This window comes from Mixophyes fleayi, chromosome 1 (genome assembly GCF_038048845.1).
Source record: "Mixophyes fleayi isolate aMixFle1 chromosome 1, aMixFle1.hap1, whole genome shotgun sequence".
Taxonomy (NCBI): Eukaryota; Metazoa; Chordata; class Amphibia; order Anura; family Limnodynastidae; genus Mixophyes; species Mixophyes fleayi.
The window spans coordinates 137287931-137311161 of NC_134402.1; the positions used below are offsets into that span (position 1 = coordinate 137287931).

General features: G+C 41.1%; 1 protein-coding gene across 1 annotated transcript in view; it reads right to left on the bottom strand.

Annotated features, from left to right (window-relative positions):
- Positions 1–15774: 15774 nt before the first annotated feature.
- The window catches only part of SGMS2 (sphingomyelin synthase 2), a 47466-nt gene continuing 40009 nt past the window's right edge, over positions 15775–23231 (bottom strand). Inside the window, exons 5-6 of the mRNA XM_075200747.1 lie at positions 19779–19945; positions 15775–18886 (exon numbers count right to left, since the gene is read on the bottom strand). Of these exons, the coding sequence (XP_075056848.1) occupies positions 18683–18886; positions 19779–19945 (371 nt within the window). The 3' untranslated portion in view covers positions 15775–18682. The remainder of the gene's footprint in view (positions 18887–19778; positions 19946–23231) is intronic.

Genomic DNA, 23231 nt, shown 5'->3' on the forward strand with positions numbered 1-23231 from the left:
CTGGTCTGATGGTATATTCAGAAATAAAACAGTCTCTGTTTACTTTCACCTCAGTTTTGCTCAGTTTGCACACCACTCCAGTAATTAACACTTCATTTATATGGTTCATGCAATTGTGTTTCTTTTATCAAGGTTTTTAAATCTAAATTTATCTTTATTTATTACACACAGTCTGCATAAGCTCCCATTGAAGATCTGTGTTTACTGGATGACAAGCAGGGGAGGGCTGATAACTTTTGGGGGGCAAACACAAGATAGAAACCCAGGATCTTCTACCAATATGCCAGCAGCAGAAAGATGGTAGGGGCCAACAAATAGTGGATGTGGTGCCTCTGAAGGGGCATGACCAACAGCCAGAGAGGAAGTAAGGTCCGCCCATGGCGAACATCGCTAGCGCCACAATGTAGTACATAAAGAAAATTATTAAAATCAGAAGATTGTGCTTGTCTGTTGCCTGTTCAGTTATGTAGTCTTGGACATGGTTGTGCCTTTGTTTATCCACATTCCCTCTGATCGTCAGCGATGTGGTAAGAAGTGGTAAGAATGGAGAAATGGAAGACGAAGGGAGAGGTGGGAGAAAGTGCAGAGCAAAAGGAAAAGTGAATTGTGAGGGGCAAAGGGAAAATGTGGATGGTGAGGGCAAATGGTAGAAGACAGGTATTATAAAAGGGGTAAAGAGAGAAAAACACACAAGGGGGCAACAAAGAGAGACAAATTAGGAGACAGAGGTATACATGCAAAATTAGAAACACACACAAAGTGCCGACAGAGGCAGGAAGAGAGAGAGACTGGCACAGACAGGATGGACAGAGAGGCTGTAGAAGGCAGGGGAAGGGTAGATAGGCTGGCACAGATGAGAAGTGCAGAGAGGGTAGCACAAATTATAAGGGCAGAGAGGCTGGTGCAGGCAGGGGAAGGGTGGAGAGGCTGGCGTAGATGGGAAAGGGATAGAGGCTGGTGCAGACAGGAAGGGCAGAGGCTAGCACAGCCAGGGGAAGGGCAGAGAGGCTTGGGTCAGACAGGAAGGGCAGAGGCTGGTGCAAGCAGAGGAAGGGGAGAGAGGCTGGCACAGATGGGATAGGTGAAAGGCTGGTGCAGACAAGTGAAGGGCAGAGAGGCTGGTGCAGACAGGAAGGGCAGAGAGGCTTGTGCATGCAGGGAAAGGGCAGATATGCTGGCACAAATGGGTAGGGTAGTGAGACTGGTGCATACAGGGGAAGGACAGTGACACTGGTGCAGATAGGAAGAGCAGAGGTTGGCACAAAGAGGGGATGAACAGCAAGGTAGACAGGAAGGGCAGAGACTGGTGCAACCAGGGGAAGGGGAGAGAGGCTGACACAAATGGGAAAGGTGAGAAACTGGAGCAGACAAGGGAAGGATAGTGAGACTTGTGCAGCCTGGAAGGCAGTGAGGCTGACACAGAAAGGTGAAAGGCAAAGAGGCTGGCACAGATGGGAAGGAGATAGAGGCTGGTGCAGATAGGAAGGGCAGAGAGGCTTGTGCATGCAGGAGAAGGGCAGAGATGCGGACACAGGTGGGTAGGGTAGTGAGCCTGGCACATACAGGTGAAGAGCAGTGAGTACGATGCAGTATGGAGGACAGTGAGCTGGCACAGACAGGGGAAGGGCAGAGAGGCTGGTGCAGACAGGAAGGGAAGATGCTGGCACAAAGAGGGGATGGACAGCGAGGGATCTTGCCTTAATATATATAAAAAATTCAAAATCCTTCTAATCTGAAAAGATCTGCAATTACAATTTGATACAAAAGGAACCCAATTATTTCCCTTAATCTTATTATCTCATTTTTCATCAAAAGTAGAAAACCTCTTTGATTTAGGTAGCAACTCTATTTAAATTATTAATTGAAGTCAAAGCTTCCTTCAGTAGGCGTTATATTATTATATAGAGATGGTCTGGCACCCATATAATTGAAATATCTAATTGCACTGCACCAACTACAAAGAGACTTTCTAATTAAAAAAAAAAACTGCATGTGCAGGAAACCCTGGTAATTTGCACCCATGCCCAGGAGCTACCCAAGGAAAGAAGGAGGTGCACTGTGTAACCTGTGGGCCTCACACTACACACTGGGACAGGGAGTTACATAAGGAAGGTGCAAACTAAGCTTATATGGTTTTATATATTTCAATTTAGAATATAGTTTTTTTTTTAATTTAATATAAAAGAAATGTAGGTTGTGAATAGGAAGATAAATTATTATAAATTGGATATGTTAATCCTCTCCGTTTATAAATTTATGTTTCTAAGGGAGATTGTTCTAATGGCCCTAAACATTACTACTAATAACCAAAAACTACTGGTGCATAGGTGATTAATTAAAGAGAGGGTGTTTCCATTTACAAGGGATTAATATATAAGGAAGCTTGAGGATGTATTCTGCTATGTTCTGAAAAAGTTCTTCTGTAACGAAATGCACCAGCGGGTTATAGAAGAAGGAGAATATATCACCACTAAACAGACTATATTTGCTCAGTTAATTTTTTCAAACAAGTTGATTGAGAAATTAAACTTTTAAACTAAGAACTGAAGCACACTTGTGTCCAGAGCGGAGAAGACGTCTGTATATGGTTGGCCACCTGAACTGATTACTGAGAGGACTTAGTCACTGATTCATTTGATATTGCTGTCCCAGGATCTGGGTAATGAAAGAAGCAGGTTAAGACTTAAGGATATGAGAAAACTGTTTTGTAGTATGTGGTGATGACACAGTTTGGTGTGTACTCCGATGAATACGGAGTGATTATGTTTTATAGGGGAATGCTCTTTATCCTGGCGGAGAATAGAGTGACCACGTTATATAGGAGACTGTATTTGGGTATGGTCATTTAAATTCTACTTTCTCAGTATTTGGAGAAGCGCTTTACTTGTTGGAAGAACATTTAAATATTATACTGTGCATTCGAATTATCTTTATATGCTCCACAGGTTACAGTGCTATTCCCAGACAAGAGAGCGTTTAGTTATTAGAACTTAGTGGGTATTATTTTAATGGTAGAAACTATTGAATATATATATATTCATTAAGATGTTTTTTGATGATTATTTATATGTTTGTATTTTTATTATATGTTTTTTAAATAAAATGATGTATGTTAGTATGTAAACTAACTGCAGCATCCTTACTCTGCCATTTATGTTTGGTTGAATTAACAGACTTTATCGAGCGCTATCTTAAGGTAGAAGAGATAATATTGTCTTGAGCTATTAAGAAATGCAAAGTCACATTTTCAATATATGTAATGTAATTAAATACAGACATAAATACAAAACACAAATTAAATCAAAAGTGTGATGTCAGTAGTGAGAGAGACTAAAGTATGTCTCTATTGTGCCAGTAATATAAACTTTATACAAGACTGTTCTCTCCACAGACCACAACAGCCTATAGAACCGTCTTCCATTTATACCCCTTCTCATTCTGGATTTGTTTGCACTTCACTTCCCATTCCCACAGTACAGTCTGTTCTGCTCCCTGGGATGAGGCCTAGCCCACCAGTTCCAGTCACCTGTCCTTAGGCGCCAATTTGAGTCACCTGTCCTTAGGCGTCAGCTCCAGCCGCCTGTCCTGAGGCGCCAGTTCCATCTGCCTGTTTCGAGGTGCCTGTTCAGCCCACCTGTCTTGAGACGCCAGTCTCTGTTGCAAGTCCAGAGGTGACAATTCCAGTCTCCTCTCTCAAGGCGCCATTTTCTGCCGCTAGTACAGAGGTGCCAGTTCTAGTTGCCTATCTGGAGGTGCCAGTTTCGTCCACCAGTCCAGAGGTGCCAGCTCCTACCTCCAGTCCAGAGGTGCCAGCTCCTGCCTCCAGTTCCGAGGTGCTAGTCTCTGCCTTCAGCTCTGAGGTGCCAGTCTCTCCCTCCAGTTCCGAGTTGCCAGTCTCTCCCTCCAGTTCCGAGTTGCCAGTCTCTCCCTCCAGTTCCGAGGTGCCATCCTCTGCCTCCAGTTCTGAGGTTCCAGTCTCTGCCTCCAGTTCTGAGGTGCCAGTCTCTTTCGCAAGTTCCCAGTTGCCATCCAGTTTTGAGGTGCCAGCCTCAGCCCCCAGTTCCGAGGTGTCTGCCTCTGCCCCCAGTTCCGGGTGCCAGCCTCTGCCTCCTGTTCCAAGGTGCCATCATCTGCCTCCTGTTCCGAGGTGCCATCCTCTGCCTCCAGTTCTGGGTGCCAGCCTCTGCCTCCTGTTACGGGTGCCAGCTTCTTCCTCCTGTTCCGAGGTGCCAGCCTCTGCCTCCTCTTTTGAGTTGCCATCCAGTTCCGAGGTGCCAGCCTCTGCCTCCTGTTTTAAAATACCAGCTTCTAACACCAGTTCCGAGTTGCTATCCAGTTCCGAGGTTCCATTCTTTGTCTCCTGTTCCGAGGTGCCAACCTCTGGCTCTTGTTCCGAGTCTCCAGGCTCTTCCTTTCCGTTCGTGGATGAGGACTTCTCTTCCGGATCCCCATTGTAGATTATAATTCTGATGAATTTAGCCACTTTTGGTAATACAGGCGCCTGGAATCCACCCTAAAGGTACAGTCAGGATCTGCCTGCAGCCCTCTGCATTGCATGCTGCTTATTGGCAGCTCCTGCCTCCAGGACTTTGGACTTGCAGTTTATTGTATTATCTGCAGTACCTCTATTCATCAGAGGTAGTGCTATTTTGCCTTCCTTTTCTTCACTAGGGGTTAACTTGCTGCACCAATTATCTCCTGCACCTGGGTGTTCTTTAGTTATACCTGCCTCTCTCCCTCTCCTGTGCTGGTCATTGTTGTTTTGTTTCCTTCCCCTTTGGTTTGTTGCCTGGTTCCCCTGTGCTCTCTGACTTCACATCACTACTCCAGATTTCTCTTCATCTAACCATTCCTCCTGCATCTGCAGTATTCCTTGCAACCAGTATCATGTCATCTCATATGTTCCTGTGCAGTTTCAGCATTATTTGGTTTGTACTATTTATCTGTATTTTGATCAATAAACACCTATATTCTTTATCACATCCTGGGCTCCATAACTGTGACTTACTTTGAAGCATGATAGTTACAGGATACTGTGTGTTCCGCCATAATAATGATACAATGCCTTTGATTTTATTAGTAACTATTCTCATTAATTACTGGGATAGAATGCAATTTGTGACTTTTTTGCTATTTTAGTCACGTCATCTCAGATGTACTTATTTTACACAAACTTTTTAAACATTCGCCTTGTACCACGCCAGCCTTAAACTAAGAATCCCAGTTGTTATGCGTATTGGGAACCACTGCATTTCGCCATGCTGGAGGAAATTTGTTTTTGTAAGAAAGAAAGAAATGAAATCTCATGCTAATTAACGTTCAGCTGTGAGTGACCAGCACATCTTTTTAGCCTGTATGCACAGGAGTTGTTCTTAGTCTTTCATTCTGTGTCTTAGAGAGATAGAATTTAGGATTGATTTTGTTAAGTATAAATTGCATTAAACCCAAGTTTAGAGAATATATTACATCCTGATGATGATTGGGTGCATTTGGTATAAAGAAAGGAGGCAGTGGCAAGGCAGGGCCTGCCAGTCCCCAGCAACACGACAGGGCGGCATAGGATGTCCATCGTGTCTTCTCTTGTTACCTGCAAGAGAAGAGAATCCAGGGACACACCAGTAGGACTTAACCAGTCTATACATACCATCCTTGTGTAAATGAGTCAGACCATGGATGCTTCTGCCATTGCTGGTAGGTAAGCCTTTTTGGGGCAACTGGTCTACCTTTACCATTTCCTCACACACCATTGGTATCTTGTACAGATTTCTTCGACTTCTAGAGGGCCACTTCCTGGGATATCAAAACTTTTACATTTTGATTAATTTTTAATCAATAATTAACTGAAACAGCATCAAATTCATGTTCTGTAAAGAAATGTTAGTTAGTTCTTACTACATTTTGTGCAACGTCAACTGCCCTTATCTTTCTTTTTTTGAAACTATTTATTTTGAGAATTAGCACTGATATACAGACAGGGATCAACAATTAGTACATTGCAAAAACAGGCATACATAGTTAAAAATGCAAAGAGAAACATTTGAGCAGAATAATAAAACATATTGTCACAGGTAGAAACAAAGGAAAACAATTGTTGCACCAATTGTAAAAACTGTAGAACATTTTCCAAGAATATGAGGTGGGAGGCGAGGCCGGGAGGAAAGGACACTGGTGATCGTTGGAGGAAAATAGAGTGCAGGGGGAAGTACTCCATATTGTCTCGGGGAGGGGCACATTCCGAGGGTGAGACAACAAAAGAGCCACTCGCCAATGGGGGCACACTTAAATGGAGGGGCTGGTGAGGGAGTGAAGGGGTTACAGGTAGAGCCACGGAGCCCAAATCTGCTGGAATTTATTGTCCTTATAGTGTAAATGGTGTGTGATCTGTTCCATCTGGGCAATAAGCCAGATATAGGAGCATAGGGCCGACATAGTGGGGGGCTCAGTCGGTTTCCATGACTTGGCCACCAAGCACCACGCTTCATCTGCTCTTTTCTTACCCAGCGTAATAGGATCCATTTTACTTATGTGAGCATGACACTTAATCACTGCTATTTGTAATGGCAACTAAATAGCATGTAACAACTTCTTTACATGTTCAACGTGTGCTATCGGAGTACCTGCTGCAGTTAGAAAGTGTCAGAATCACTAGGTGGAATTGATGATACCTGCCAGCAGTTGGCGCTACTGAGTCGCGGAGTCTAACATGCCCCTGGTTTTCACCAGGAACCCCCGCAAGGAGGTATGGACTTCGCTGCAGGGGACGTGCAGGTAGCGGCCCTCAGTATCAGTCAGCTGGCGAGGTAACAATTGAGGCAGCGGTGATAGCCCACCAGGATGCAGGATGGAAGAGAAGTCAGCAAGCCAGGTCAAAACCAGAGGAATAGATATAGCCAAATCAGAAGCAGGAGAATGGTCAGGAAGCCGGGTCAATACCAAATATCACCCTAAGCCAGAATCAGGAACCAAAGGAGAAGTCAGGAACAAGCCGGGGTCAGAATCCAAATAACAGCAACACAGGAACAAATGCTGGAGCAAGGCTGAAGACCAAATACTCTGGCACTAGACATGTGTCAGAGGCTGCCTTATATACCCTAAGGTGCCTCCTGATAGGGTTAGGGAGATTTTGGCGGTAAGACATGCTGGCTGCAGACATGTGAGCAGAGATAGCGTCCCGCTGCTAGGCAACAGGACGTGGTTGCTTGGAAGTTGCAGGCGTCCGTCTCCTGCACCAAGTGTCAGTGCGGAGACGGCGCCTGACAGAAAGTCTCTAAGCTGCCACAATGCATCAAATACATACCTACTCTCTGTATAGATGTTTACTCTTTTACCTTGTGCTAACACCCACACTCTTGTGAGTGCTACTATCTCCACTATCTGTGCAGAATGTGGGGGTCCTAGCAGAACCGTAACTAGGGCTGTGCGAGAGGGGTGACCGCCCAGGGCGCAATACAGAAGAGGGGCGCAGTTTATGAATAATTTAGGTTAATTTGGTTAAAATTGAGGGCTGGGGGGGCGGCAGTTTTCCTTCCTGTCCCAGGCGCTAAAAGTTATGGCTCTGGGTCCTAGAGCCTTTATTTCACAAATATCATCAGGAGACTGGGGAATTGTGTATAGGATATGCAGTGGTAACAGACCACTGCATATCCTATACATAATTCCCCAGTTTCAGTTTGCCTATGGCAACCACCATTTGGGTAGAAAGTGAGATCTGCTTCTGGTGAAGGTATATCTTTAATGTCAGATGTAGCAGTAAAAGTTTGTTCCAAAAATTTCAAACAGTCATGACTGGGAATTAAATTAGCTGGATTCATTTTACCTATCAATACTATCCTCATTAAGGATTGTCAAATGATAATATGAAGGAGAGCCATAAAAGCTAATTACCGTTTTATAATTCTGGCAGCAGAGACATGTCATGTTTGTGCCAAGTTCATCAAGACCAAAACAGCATATGGTACATAAAGGGTTAATTCATAATTAAGCATTAGATCCTCTGCCTTATCCACCAATAATGCTGCAGCTACAGCTACACTTAAACAGGTTAACAATGAACAGACAACTGTGTCTAATTGGGCATTATAATAACCAACAGGACTTTGATTGTCACCAAGTAGCTGTGTTAAACAGAAAGGTATGCACTTGTAATTTATTTAGTGGCAAGTGCATATGCAGAATAACTTGCACTCTTTCCAAGCAAAGGATGTCTCAGTTCTTGGGTCAAGTAATGACCCAAATACTTAACCTGAGTCTGGCAAGGTTGCAATTTATTTCTGGATACCAGGTGGACAATTTGATACATGAATGTTAACAGCAAACTGATATCTGCAAGGACTGTAAATAAGCAGAACACAAAAGTAAGTTATCAATATATTGGATCAATACAGAACTTATTTGCAGAAGAAAAGACTCAGGACAATCAGACAATAAAATTAATGTCTCAACATCTGCAGCTTCTGAAACATCTTAACTCAGTATATTACAGGTAATATCATCAGATAATATCGTTATGGAAAAGAATATTGCTGCTGCTGCAAAACTGATGCCAGAAATCTGCACATGTGATTTTTCTAAATCCATTGTTAATTCTTACTGGTTGTAATCTGAGGACACACAGGCATAGATAGCACTATGATTGAGAGTTTTGGGGGACAGGTAAGGACCTGAAACAAAATTGTGGCTGACTATGCCCCCACTGGAGATATGGGCAGGGAGATACCCCCTCTTCCTCTGACTCACGCTCTCCCTAAAGAATGACAATTATAAGACTAATGACCTTCTTGTGCACATGCGAAACAAAGAACAGCCATTTTGAGGTGTTGTTCAATACTAAATGGGGTATTATAATTCCTAGGCATAGCCTGTTTCTGTAAAGTTTTAATTTAACAGTTAATAACTTATGCTTCAAACCTTCCCTTATCTTGCCAATGTTAACATCATGATTGTGAGGAAACCAGGGTTGGAACCTTAGTTCTCTAAATACCCAGCCCTCTAGGTTCACAGGTCACACAGGTAAGGAAGCAGGAAAGAGATATTAGCCCCTTTTATTAAACAAAGTGTACACGCTCAGTAAAATACAACAGTGCGGCACAAGGAGAAATGTGGTCCCCACCACATATAACAAGTGTCAATAAATCACCAGTGCAAGTGAAAACTCCCCAAAAAAGTCCTCAGCAGGTTACCGCTCAGCGCAGAATCCTAGCAAGACACAAATTCCTGCCAAAACAAAAAAGACAGTTGTCAGCGCTTATCCTTAACAATGTATATCTGTGTGTATCTAGCAAAATTAAAACATGAGGTATTAGTTCATATCTTAATCAAAACATTTAAGCCTGCATCCCAGTGTCAAGGGCACCTCCTTATATGCAGGTCCTACACTGACCTATATGCTTTAAGCTCCATTAAACTGCAGTTAAAATCAGATGCACTCCCCTCCCAGGTATAGGGGAGGCAAGTTATTGCCAAGGCAAATTCCTGTCAATAAAGTCAATAGATGACAATCCAAGTGGGCCAGAGGTTCTGGTCTGTAAGGTGGGTCTGTGTATCTTGAAGATCCCAGCTGCTCGGCCAACTCTCCACCAGCTTGGTGGGACTAAAATTTCCTACTGATGTAGGCTCACCAATTCCCCAGAATCTACAAGTGTCTCCTGATTTGATACATGAATCAGTCCTATAGGACTGTCTGAAGAAGCTCCTGCTTCAGAAATCTTTTCTGACCCCGAGAGAATACGGTTATTCTCAATCACTCCAAGTCCTTGCTCTTCCAAGATTCTCCAACAACAACCCCTCCAGGGGTCCCTTTTTTCTCTTCCCTAAAGTCATCCGATCCTTACTCAACCCTCGCAGCCTTGGTCCCTTTTTATTGGTGGTTTATAGCGTCTACCCTTCTACCAAAACTACAACAGCCATTTGCCTATGCTCTGCAATGTCCACAACATCTGCTATAATGTGACATTTCAATCGCAGCCCTCGCACAGTAATCATCAGCAGATTCACTATTCTTGTGTTTAATCGTGAAAAGTTTCTACCAATCAACTCTCAGACACCCTCAGCTGCACAAAGATATTAGTGATATTAGTCTCAGTAGCAGCATCATTCACGTACGGCAATTTATCATCCACTGACTTTTTCATCAGACAGTGAATGCTCACCTAAAAGTTCCAACAGTTTTTCTCCCATTCCTGTGTTCCAGTGGTTTATTCTCTTCTCTTGGGTTTATAACAAAACTTTGTGAAAAAATAAAAGTTTACTGTAATTATCATGGCATTTTTTCAGTGAATAATCTTTCATTCCTCACAGTTCTGGACACAGAAAAGCATTAATCTATTTATGGCATACTTACCTACTTTCTTCAGTTCCCTTCCGGGAGCCAGCCAGTGGAGGGGGGCGTGAGGGGGCGGGGCGGCCGAACTCGCGTCATTTCGGCCCCGCCCCCTGTGACATCATGACGCAAATTGCGTCATTTGACAGCGGGGGGCAGGGCCAAATGCCACGATTCACCGGCAATCGCGGCATTTGGGATCTAATTCTGCCCACTTCACTAGGAAGTGGGGCATTTCCTAGTGAAGTGCGCAGAATTCGGGAGATTGCCACAGTCCGGGAGACTCTCGCAAAATGCGGGAGTCTTCTGGATATTTCGGGAGAGTTGGCAAGTATGATATGGTGTATCTACATAGTAGGAGCTTTTCTGAGCCTCCGTCTGTGGTAGGGGGCCGACTGGGATGAGGCATGTCTTCCCTCATGCTTCCAAGGGTCCTGGAGGATGGAGCTGCTGCTCATTCAGTTGCGGAACCTTACATGACAGGCAGCACGGATCTGTCCAATGACAGGAGCAGTAAGCATGTGATTACCCCCCTTCACTTGTCACTCACATGGCGTGCTGCACATAACACTGGAGAACAAAGAGAGAGAAGTGAGGAGCAGGAAGGGGAAGGACAGATCAACCACAAGGAAGCAAACCAATGTCGGGGGTCAACCACAATTAGGCTCAATTAACGTCGGTTCTCTTGCTTAAATTTTTTTTATTTTGAAACAGAAAAAAAAGTATTTTCAGAACAAACCGTTTTAAATGGCCTCATGACCAGCCAGCCTCCCAGTGAAGCCTATGAGCAATCCGTCCCATCATCTATTAGCATCTAACCATACATATTTGGTGGCCCTATAAAGGTTAGAAGCTAGAAAATAAACTTTGTAATTTCTGCCCCTTAAATTATATTTCATATGGTATTCTATCAACAGAAAGAATAGACTGCGTAATAAAATAGGTCTTCCTGGTGTAAATGATGCACTGTGTGTATATGAATGTGAAAATTGGTCTAACATTGAATGTATAAAATACCATTGGTCATTAAGGGGTTAAACTAGGTTGTGAGCCATTTATAGTCTAATCATTTCCAATACAGTCCCGAAATAGTAGCCTTCATCTGTGGATATAGCTCTTTCAACAGTCAATATTGCCATTAAATAAGAGCTGTGCTTGGGGTTATGCTCAGGCTAAGTGATGTCCATTAAACAGAATGTTTGTTGTCTGTGCACATCAAGATGTAATGTAAGATATGAATACAGTGCACAGTTAAATAGATTATTAAATTGCATTAACGGCAATAGCAGTGAAAGAAAAATTCTGCTTGTCATTTCCTAGCAATTACTTCAATGTTAAAAGCATGGAGATGGTATGTACTTACTATATGTTGTTTAAGACTGAGGTATGATGACAATGGTCTTCCACTTCCTAATGGCTTCAGCAATACAGCAATACATGTTTGCCAGAAATATTGTAATTAATGCTGCAACCTTTCTCTTTTTATGCGATTCATTTTTATTTTCTTTAACATTATTACACTTAATTGCATACTGTATTCCTGTTCTATTTTAAAGCTGCAGTACAGATTACATTCTGGTTATTGTCCTTCCATACATACCTTTAAATATAATGGACAGTGGTGGAGATATCCAGTGCAAGCAGAAAAATGCAAGACAAAATTCATCCATTTTAGCAGTTAGAACCTGCAGAGACACGTGGCTGCTGTGAGAAGCTATAGTCATAACTCCCAACATTGCTGCACTTCAAATTGGGGCATACAGCTAAGGGGGAATTGGCCACATGACATATCCATATGTACGCCAGAGACAGGGGGAAGAGAGTCACGGCAGTGCCCGCGGCTGTAGCGGTCCCTATTATGCACCTGCACGCTTCCTCTGCACCGATTGTGATTTACATATCTCTGATTGTCCATTTGCTTACTGTCTACTACAATGTTATCATAAATAAAAATAAAAAAGATGCATAAAAAAATGAATGAACAGTTGTCCTTGATGGGTCAATATGTGCTCAGTCCAATCAGAAACTAGCTACTGAGTTAATTTATTCTGTTTGCTGCTCTGTATGACACAAATTGTGTGTTTGTTTTTTATTTCCTACTTTGGACTACTTCAAGATGAAGATTACCTATGGCTTTATGGGTTTAATAAATAGGTAAGTAAGTGGTCTGGGGCTTTTCTTATTACTGCTGTTGTAGACCCATGGTATGTTTATTACTTGTAATTTCTCAAGAGCAGCAAGTTCTGGTAGCCAAAGGTTTTTTTGTGCTTGTAGGTCCACATGCTCCAGCATGTCAAAGCAGTAAGTGGCTGCCAGGGTTTGCTGGGATTTGTAGTTTCACAATAATTTGTAATCTATTATTTTACTTAAATCTATTACCTTGGCACCCATAGTACCAGGGGTACCAAAAAAAGGCCCAGTGCTCATAAACATGGGTCTGGTTGTCTTTAGGAGTAGGGATGTAAACAATCATTTTATCTGTAGGCACAATCTCCCTACATGTTTAAGCCTAGTGTAGAAGAAGCTGGGTCTGGAGCATGCTACCAGAGGTGGATCCCTCTTATAGTGTGGCCAGTTTAACTTGTCAAGCCAGGTGCTTGTTACCACTTAAGCAGGGGGACCTCATGAGGGGCAGGAGCGGCAAATCGCGTCATTTTTTGTCGCGGGGGTGGGGACAAAATGACGCGAATCGCGTCATTTTGAGGAGCAGATGCCATTTGCGGAATATTTGCCTGCTCTCCCGGGGGACCTACCCGAATTTCGGGAGTCTCCCGGACATTCCGGGAGAGTTGGCAAGTGTGGGTATGTTGTCTATAGCAACCAATCAGATTCTAGCTATCATTTTGTAGAAGGTACTAAATAAATGAAAGCTAGAATCTGATTGGTTGCTATAGGCAACATCCCCACTTTTTCAAACCCGCAGCTTAGTAAATCTAGCCCCAGGTCTTTTTGAGGACTCCGTCCCCATAAATATGTCCTCTCCACCTTTTATTTAAACATCTTGTCCCACAAAACAAAATGTTGTTTGCATGTAGGCATAAAATGTAGCACACGATTGCACTTCAATGCGTTTAGTTTTCAACATCCAGCTCCTCCTATCAGAATATGGAAAATTTTGCATCCCAATATATACTGCTATATTGGCCTACAAATCCATAATGGACAGGTTTGCAAAGAAATAGGTATAGGATGTCACAAATCATTATTTGGTCTGTAGGCCCGCAGACCCTTATTAGCTGGGATTATCTGCAATGTTAGGTATTACACATATTGGCCACAGAGTGCTCATCATCAATGGCAAGTGAACTAATCACTCACAATGTACAAGATTATTATTGTGGTATTGTGAAGGTGGCTTAATAAATAAACGGCTGCAATGATGTATTCACTCGTAAACGCCAAACTCCTCTAGCATAACTCTTTAGCAGATGGTAAAGCTTTCTCTTCATCTCATCTGACTCCTGCACGGTACTTCTAAATTTAACAGCCGTTACATGCCAGCTGATTGTGGTGGGGACAGTAGTCCACAGCCACAGGCCACAGTCTTTGCAAATTGTTCAGTTCACTCGGTAGCAGGCATGCAGATGGACGATTACAGATCCTCAGGACTTCCATCATGCTGCACCATGCAGCGCTATCCCCCCCCCACCCCCCTCACGGTCTGGGAGTCTTGTCAAGAAGGCTACTCCATGCGTTACCTGGTAGGAGCTCTCAGGCTCTCACTGTCTTTCTCCCTGTGTCTGCTGTTGTTTCTGGGGTATCCCTGAAGGTGAGGACCCCCCTGCTGGTATCTTGCTATTTTCTCAAACTACTGGGAGTCTCACAATGACTGGGGTTCTTTCCCCCTTTTACCTCACAGGCCCTCGTGGTAGCCACCATGCACCCGTCCCCGATACTTTGGGGTGAGCCCTAGGCCATGGGGAACCTTCCCTGGTGTCTTATAATAACGATAGGTATGAACTTCGCATTATTAGGAGGCACCAGAAGAGGTGTCTCCTAATAATCTAACTGGCCTCCAGTGACACCCAATGCTCACCCCAACCTTTTCCATTGGGGTCCTGTTTTTAACTAACATGGTCCTCTATCCACATTTTACCCCTGCAGGGGCTATTATAAATTTATGCCTCGCACTATGATCTACGCAGCCCACTTTTTCCAGATGACTGGAGAGCCTGGGGCCTCCTCATCACGTGGGAAGCCTGAATCTTTTATATATTCATGCTCCCACGTCACTGGCCATCAGTGGTTCTCAGTGATATTGCGCCACACTGCTTGGCCATGCCCCCTCGCCATGCTGCAGCATCGCGAGGCCCGAGTCTTATTCACCACAGTGTACATACACAATGTGTATGTGTTACAATATTAAAGGTTAACTCCTCTTTCACCTTACACCGTATATAGTAAAAAATCCACTAAAGTGCTCCTAGCTTTTAAAGACAGATTTTGTGTTTCCAGGCACTAGGAACCCCCCACTCCTGGGTTTTATACCCTGCATCCATCTGTGTTGTAATAAAAACAGTCAGTAATAATAAAAACGTTGTGTTATGTAAGGAGGCAAAATACCATTTAGTTTCAGAACAGTTCATGTTGTTTATGTTTTTTGTTTGTAATGAATTTGTTTATTAGGGAAATAATACACTAAGTAGGATGCTGTGGAAAATCTGATCTGCATTATTAGCTGTTGTGCAGCCAAGCATTTTTAGCAAAAACACATTTTTAATGGAAGTAAGATATGTTTTGTCAATGATCAGTGGATAAGCAAGGTCAGTAGTATAGCTGATAGAGATATAAAATGTGTTATCAGTATGAAAAAGTCTTAGGGGTAAATTTACTAAACTGCAGGTTTGAAAAAGTGGAGATGTTACCTATAGCAACCAATCAGATTATAGTTATCATTTATTTAATACATTCTACAAAAGGCCAGTGAGAATGTGATTGGTTGCTATAGGCAACATCTCCACTTTTTCAAACTCGCAGTTTAGTAAATATACCCCTTAGTGGTAGTTTAATGGATAAATTGAGTGATGGACAGAAAAAAAAATCAATTTCCTAAATAAAGTGCACTTGGAAGGTGCACAAATATAGGTCTGCTTTCACCACTTCTGAGGATGAAAAGAAGAGAAATCTTTGTTGAGAGAAATATGCTCTGTGCTCCCACCTTCCCATTAAACAGGAAGCTCCCCCTAAATGCACTCCCCTGATTCCTTGAATTCCATTTAAATAATCTTTCCTAAATGGCAAAAGTTCCAGGAATCCTGATATTAAAGAAGGGCGGAACCTCTACAGTGACATTCCAACCGTCATATGTGCAACAAGTTAATAGTCTTGTGATAAGAAGAAATGGTCTGCAATGTAACAATTTGGTTTGCCATGCCTACTTTGTAATGATGCCTTACAGGACTGTGGTTCCACAACTGAAGAAATATCAGACAGTGATGACTCTGTGACAAATACACAACAGCACCATTTCGGTTTATTTTACAGTAACAATTTTATCAAAATGTGTATCCATGTGTACATTCATGGAAAATAAAAAAGTCAGATATTTTGAATACAAAAATAAGTATTTAATACACTTTTTTCCTTTTTGATAAAAAGTGCCACTTTTAAGTCACTTTTTGGTATCAAGAAACATAAACTATGAATTAAATTAAAACACTGGCAAGATCAAATGTTTGCTTTTGCCCCACGTGTAGACATTATAATTGCTTAAAGAGATAACAGAAGTAAATACATGTCATAACGATGTAGGCGTTATCTCTAAAGTGCAAAACATATATATATATATATATATATATATATATATATATACACATGTTTAAACAGTACACAATACATACAAGAAAGAAATTATGTCAAGGTATATAGGGAATGTTTGTCAACAGGGGATTTTTTTTCAGTTTCTTTATTGCTTAAGGAACATATTTTCTTCATTAAAACCCCCCCACTAAAATAGATCAAATAAAACATAACCAAACTCATGCATGAAACTACTCTAAACCAGCCTTAGGCAACATACTTAACTTGTTTGTTAAATTGTAACACGCTGCATTCTTTACCTGGAGAGTGACCTACACACTACACTGTGGTAAAACAGGCCGTAATGTCCACCTTTAAATAAATGAAGATATTCACTGGCACTATAAATTGGCCCAATATTGCCTCTCATTGGCCACAAAACAACCACCCTGCCTGAAAAAAAAGCTGATCAGATCATTTCCAGACATGACTTGCAGGCTACCACTATCTGCCTATGTGTGCAATCATCTATAAGTGCATTTACAGGCCCCATTTAATGTGTTCGCTAGGCCCGGGCGCCAAACAGCCAGATCTGTCCAGTTTGGGCACATTTGTAACATATCCGGAGTGCTTGTTAGTGACAGGGCCTTCTTGCACACCGTTGCCAAATTCTGTCTAAAATCCTTTTGCTCTAAGGGTTATTTTATACAATACATAGTATATTAAAGCCTGTATAGTAAGTGTGTTGTATTCTCCCTTCTAATTTTTGATCTAGCACAAGTCAAAAGTGAACTCAACCTTTGCTTTAGACTAAATTAATAACCTATTTGACACCTTTACGTGGTTAGGGAAACCTTTCACTACTGTGTATCATGCACCCAAAGTCACTGGATTGCAAATCTTTATCACAAATAACACTCTGTGCTGAGGATCAAAAAACCAGTGATTCAGGCTCCATAACACAGAATGGAAGGTGGTTCATATAGTTCATTCCCAGCAATTCAAATGGTTTCCCATACCAAATAGGAAAACATTGAGCAGCCAGGAACAATAATGAGTTTAGATAGCCAACAAAAAGTGCCACGTAAGTGGTTGCTCACAATGTCTAAGAATTCTAAAAAAGAAAAAAGGTTGGGTTAATCTTTAACTTGGCTTAGGTTAGCAACAACTCTTAGTCATAGGAGAATGCTACTAGGTTGTAGCAAATGTGTACATCCTTTCACATCTGCAAAGACAAGTGTACACATATCTGGCAGAGCCGGATTACATATTATGCACCTAGGGCCAAAGGGCACTGAGGAGCCTGGATTACTACAATAGTGTTATGTGCTTTTTTATGTCAAGCAGTTGGGCAGAGTAGACCGCAAAACCATTGTATTGCCTAGGGCCACAGGGGTCTTATTCTCTGCTTTGAACTCTGAGCATGTTAGCATGTACATTTGTTTGTTTCCTTATAGGAAAATCCAAGAGTTGTAGAGTGATAATATTACATGAATGATAAAAATAGAAAAATGTTAAATAATAGTTAAATTAAACATGTACATATACGACAGTATGTTTATATTAAGGTTTTTGTCACCCTGCCACTTCCAGTAGTTTCTTCTTGTATAACAAGAACAAACTTGGGAGTAGATCACATAAGATAGGCCTTTACTTTTCATTCGTACTAATCATAAAACAAACAAAACTTATTTACAGTTGCAATGAATATAGCCAGATAAAGTTTAGCTATTCTCATCACACATAGCAATTTATTTCGTTAATTAGTAAAATATTTGCTTTTACTTCGAAAGTACCACAAAAATATGAAACTTTGGATTCTTACTGTCAAAAACACCCATTTCTGAATGATTCCATGTATGATCACACAGGGAAAGGGACGTTGTCTATCAACACAGAAAGCAACACAAGGACTTCAAATAGCCTGCTCCTCGTAGCAGTGACTCCTGGTGAATACAGTTCCGAGAACTGCAACTAAAATGATTACCATATGTACAATAGGTTAAGTAAAAGGCCATACTTGGTAATATATTTTAGGCTCAAAACAGGGCCTTTTTAAGGTTCAGTTGCTTGTGCCATGTACAGATTTTAAGACCAAAGATATTTTAGACATGAATACCAAACAGTCTCTTTGCTTTCTTTTCAATTCTTCTCCTGTCCCTGAAACTAGGTGGCTACATTTGTGGAGTAAAGGATTTTTTGAAGAAACTATACCCCACCTGGACACTCATTGTTTGACCACTACTCTGACTGGTTACTAACCAAAGATTAATAAGCAGTAAATTAAGCTAGTTGGTCATTTGTGGATTAATAATACTACATTGTACAACTGCCAGTTCTGAGAACTGTATTATATTAAGCACTCCTGTGGGGTCCAAAACACGCACCAATTTCTAAAGGGAACTGCTGTTCTCATCCGGATAGGAATCAACAATTACGTATGTAGTATAACCGGAGAAGAAACACACAGAACACTACATAATGAGATGTGTATCCCGTACACAACAACAATCAAAGATACAACATTTGGTCCACTTTATTAATCACACTTGCATCTTCTTTAAAATAAAACTCCTTTGGTTAGAGAATGTTTATCTTGAACAGTTTTTTCCTGCATGACTTCTTTCAGGTGGACTTTTCATTGTCCTCCCCTGTTTTCTGAACCCTTGAATATGTTTTACATGAAAATTTGAAGCAACTGGGGGGACATGAGATGGGCCAGGAGAAGGAGCATGGAATACACGCCTGAACGTTCTTCTCGAAGAAGAAAAACAAAGGAAACCACCACGTTCGGGAAAGCAGATTAGTTGGGGATGAAGTCTTCAATGCCTGAAAAACAGGTTAAGACAGTATTATTACCTGCACAAGAAAATTAGAAAAACATTTCTATATACATATTATGTTATTACAGTCAAATTAAACATGGACAGACAAATTCACAAAACAGTGTTATCTGTATCCGTAAATGTCCTGTTAAAAATGACTATAGTCAAATTCGGAAACACTGCAGACTACCTTTGTGAATTTGGAGAGAACGTTTTTAAATTTGAAATCTAACATTCTAGCATTAATTGTATGGCATTTAAATTTTAATGGCGTTAAATCTGGAGGCACTGAGTTAATCCAAGTAAAATGTTATAAACACCATTTTTATCGAACTCCACTTGTGTTAATTTAGCCCTGTATTTATACCGATGTACTGGTGGAAGAAGTGTACTTGAGGCAAATGTTTGACATTTGTTGCTTGTGGAGCGAAGCCCATTCAGGCACTTCAAACACATATTATATTTATTAGGCAGATGTTATACAACACAACACAGTGGATTTTCTCCAGGCAAGCGTGCCAAATTGCATCGTTCCGTAGACCTAGCATATCTCAATTCAAGCAGGAATCTCACTATTTAATTAATACACAAGGAAGATCTGGGCCAAGCTAAAGGGGGAACTTTGTTAAACTATTTATAGAGGGGAAGGATTGTTATGCATTTGACCACTAGTTAGCTGGCTCAAATGGCATCCTAGGCAAGTTACTTTAATCCCAATTCAGAGAGTAAAATCACAGCCTTTCATATCGGTTAAGGCAACTTACTTACCCTATTATGGTAAATATAATGGATGGTTTAGAACAACCAATGTAATTTCACTTATACTATTGGCAAGTAGCTGAAGGACCATTGACCATTGATAGTAGCTAAATAAAGACTTATTTTTTTTTACTTACTTTTTCATTAGCCATGGCGTGATACCACCAGAAGAGTCTAGTGGTTATAAAGTAGGCAACAATGACATCCACAGTGTAGTGTTCATGTGCAACTAAAATGCAAATCACTCCCGCAGCACTCAGCAGCCAGCAGACTAGGTGATAGCCCCAAAAGTGACGTGGGGAATCTGCAAGAGAAAATATCCATGAAAACCTCCATGTCTAAAAGTTGTAAGATCTTTTATTTTTACACAGTAATAGATGATTTCAGAAATCACGTGCAAAGTGTACAAAAACTGGATGAGCATACGCTCCAGTAATTTACAACTGAAACAAGACATAATAAAGTAGGAGGAAAAATAAACACTAGACTTAATTTAGAACATTGCTTTCATATTGTACAGAGAACCTGGTATGTATCCAGATCTTATGATCAGCCAAGATTTAATGCATTAATGATGTAATATCACCAGACAATGTTTTCTTCCAATACTGGGTGTTTGCTACACATTTAAAGTAACTATATTTATGTTAAGTTGAGAGGAGAGTTCATACACATGAACTATTCAAGTAATGCAAATTAATGCTGTAAGCCAAGCTGTGAACCATGTTAAATCCACATGTATGGACTCCGCTCTTAGTATATGGAATAATAAATGCCTGTTTGCTCATTCAATGCAAAATCAATGGAGTGGAGGTCATGTAAGTAGCAAGCGCCTGTGTGTGTAGCCTTTCAGTAAAACATAACACAGGTGTCCATGCACATCTTCCTGTATGTCCTGTTGCCTGTGAGCTGGGAAGGACTATCACAAATTCTCCATATAAAACAGCCATCCTCAGTGCTATGCAACTCCATATAAACAAGGGTTAACTTAAGGCCTGGAAACAAAAAAAATGCTCATTATTGTACTGTAGGTCATAATGACCCTTTTCTTTGCTTTAAACTATTGTATACCACAAATTAATATTTCATAATATTTTATTGTGTCACAGCATTTTAGTTTCTTTCAGATTCACCTCTTTACAGGAAAGCATTAAGATGCAGTGGCAGGAGTCATTGTTGGGTGGTAGTGGTGGAGTAAGGTTAACCTTGGCCAAGGGCAGTACTGAAGTCATGTGTCCCCAGTCCACATACTTTTATCATCCACTGAAACTATCATCATTCTCTAATATAACCACCAGATCATTTGCATTAAAGCACAAAACAAACCACTTACCCCTGTACTAATACTACAAATTATTTTTTGAGGGGGATGTGCTAATATTGCAAACTATTATTGAGGGGGGTGTATACAATTATACAAATATACAACTATACAATTATTGAAATGGGGAAGTACTAACACTACACAGTTGTTGTTTTTTTTGGGGGGAAGGGGGTACTAACACACTATTATTGGAGTGGGGGAGCACTAACACTACACATTATTAGGGTGGGAGAGTACTAATACTACACACTATTATTTAACACTACACTATACACTATTATTGGAATGGAAGAGTATTAGCACTGCACTACACACTATTATTGGGATAGGGAAAAACTAGTACTACACAGTATTATTAGGGTGGGGGAGTACTAACGCTACACTACACACGATTATTGGGATGGAGGAGTATTAACACTACGCACTATTATTGGGATGAGGTACTAACACTACACTACACACTATTATTGGGATGGGTGAGTACTAACACTATACTATGCACTATTACTGGGATGAGAGAGTACTAACACTACACTACACACTATTATTTGGATGGGGAGTACTAACACTGCACACTATTATTGGGATGGGGGAGTACTAACACTACAAACTATTATTGGGATGAGGGAGTACTAACACTACACACTATTATTTGGATGGGGAGTACTAACACTACACACTATTATTGGGATGGAGGAGTACTAACACTACACACTATTATTGGGGTGGGGGAGTACTAACACTACACACTATTATTGGGATGGGGGAGTACTAACACTACACACTATTATTGGGATGGGGGAGTACTAACACTACACACTATTATTGGAATGGGGGAGTACTAACACTACACACTATTATTGGAATGGGGGAGTACTAACATTACATACTATTGGAATGGGGGAGTACTAACACTACACACTATTATTGGAATGGGGGAGTACTAACACTACATACTATTGGAATGGGGGAGTACTAACACTACACACTATTATTGGGATGGGTGAGTACTAACACTACACACTATTATTGGGATGGGTGAGTACTAACACTACACATTATTATTGGAATGGGGGAGTACTAACACTATACTATGCACTATTATTTGGATGAGAGAGTACTAACACTACACTACACACTATTATTGGGATGGGTGAGTACTAACACTACACACTATTTTTGGAATGAGGGAGTACTAACACTACACACTATTATTGGGATGGTGGAGTACTAACACTACACACTATTATTTGGATGGGGAGTACAAACACTACATACTATTATTGGGATGGAGGAGTACTAACACTACATACTATTATTGGGATGAGGGAGTACTAACACTACACACTATTATTTGGATGGGGAGTACTAACACTACACACTATTATTGGGATGGAGGAGTACTAACACTACACACTATTATTGGAATGGGGGAGTACTAACACTACACACTATTATTGGAATGGGGGAGTACTAACACTACATACTATTATTGGAATGGGGGAGTACTAACACTACACACTAATATTGGGATGGGTGAGTACTAACACTACACACTATTATTGGGATGGGTGAGTACTAACACTACACATTATTATTGGAATGGGGGAGTACTAACACTACACACTATTATTGGGATGGGTGAGTACTAACACTAAACACTATTATTGGAATGGGGGAGTACTAACACTACACACTATTATTGGAATGGGGAGTACTAACACTAGACACTATTATTAGGATGGGGAGAACTAACACTACACACTATTATTGGGATGGGGGTATGTAATGATGTTACACACTATTGTTGGGGTGGATGTACTAATATTATACACTTTTATTGGGGGAAATGTATTAATATTACACACTATTATTGGGGGATGTACTAAAACTACACACTATTATTATGGGAGGGTTGTAGTAATCCTAAACACTTATTGGGGGAGGGGGGAACGTATTAATATTACACACTGTTATTGAAGGGAGTAATGAATTAATACTAAACACCATTATTGGACAGGGGGAGGAGATGAATTAATACTACATACTATTATTGGTGTGGATGGGGTGTACTAATACTGAACACTATTTTTGGGGGTGGATGCAGCCGGACTGGCCCACCAGTGTACCTGGTGCACCCCATTGGCAATTAACCAATCAGTATGCTTGGGACTATGGGAGAATATACAAACTCCATACTAGTTGGAATCTAATTCATGACCACCAGTGGTTAATTTATGGTAGAGTAGATAGGAGAAAGCACCTT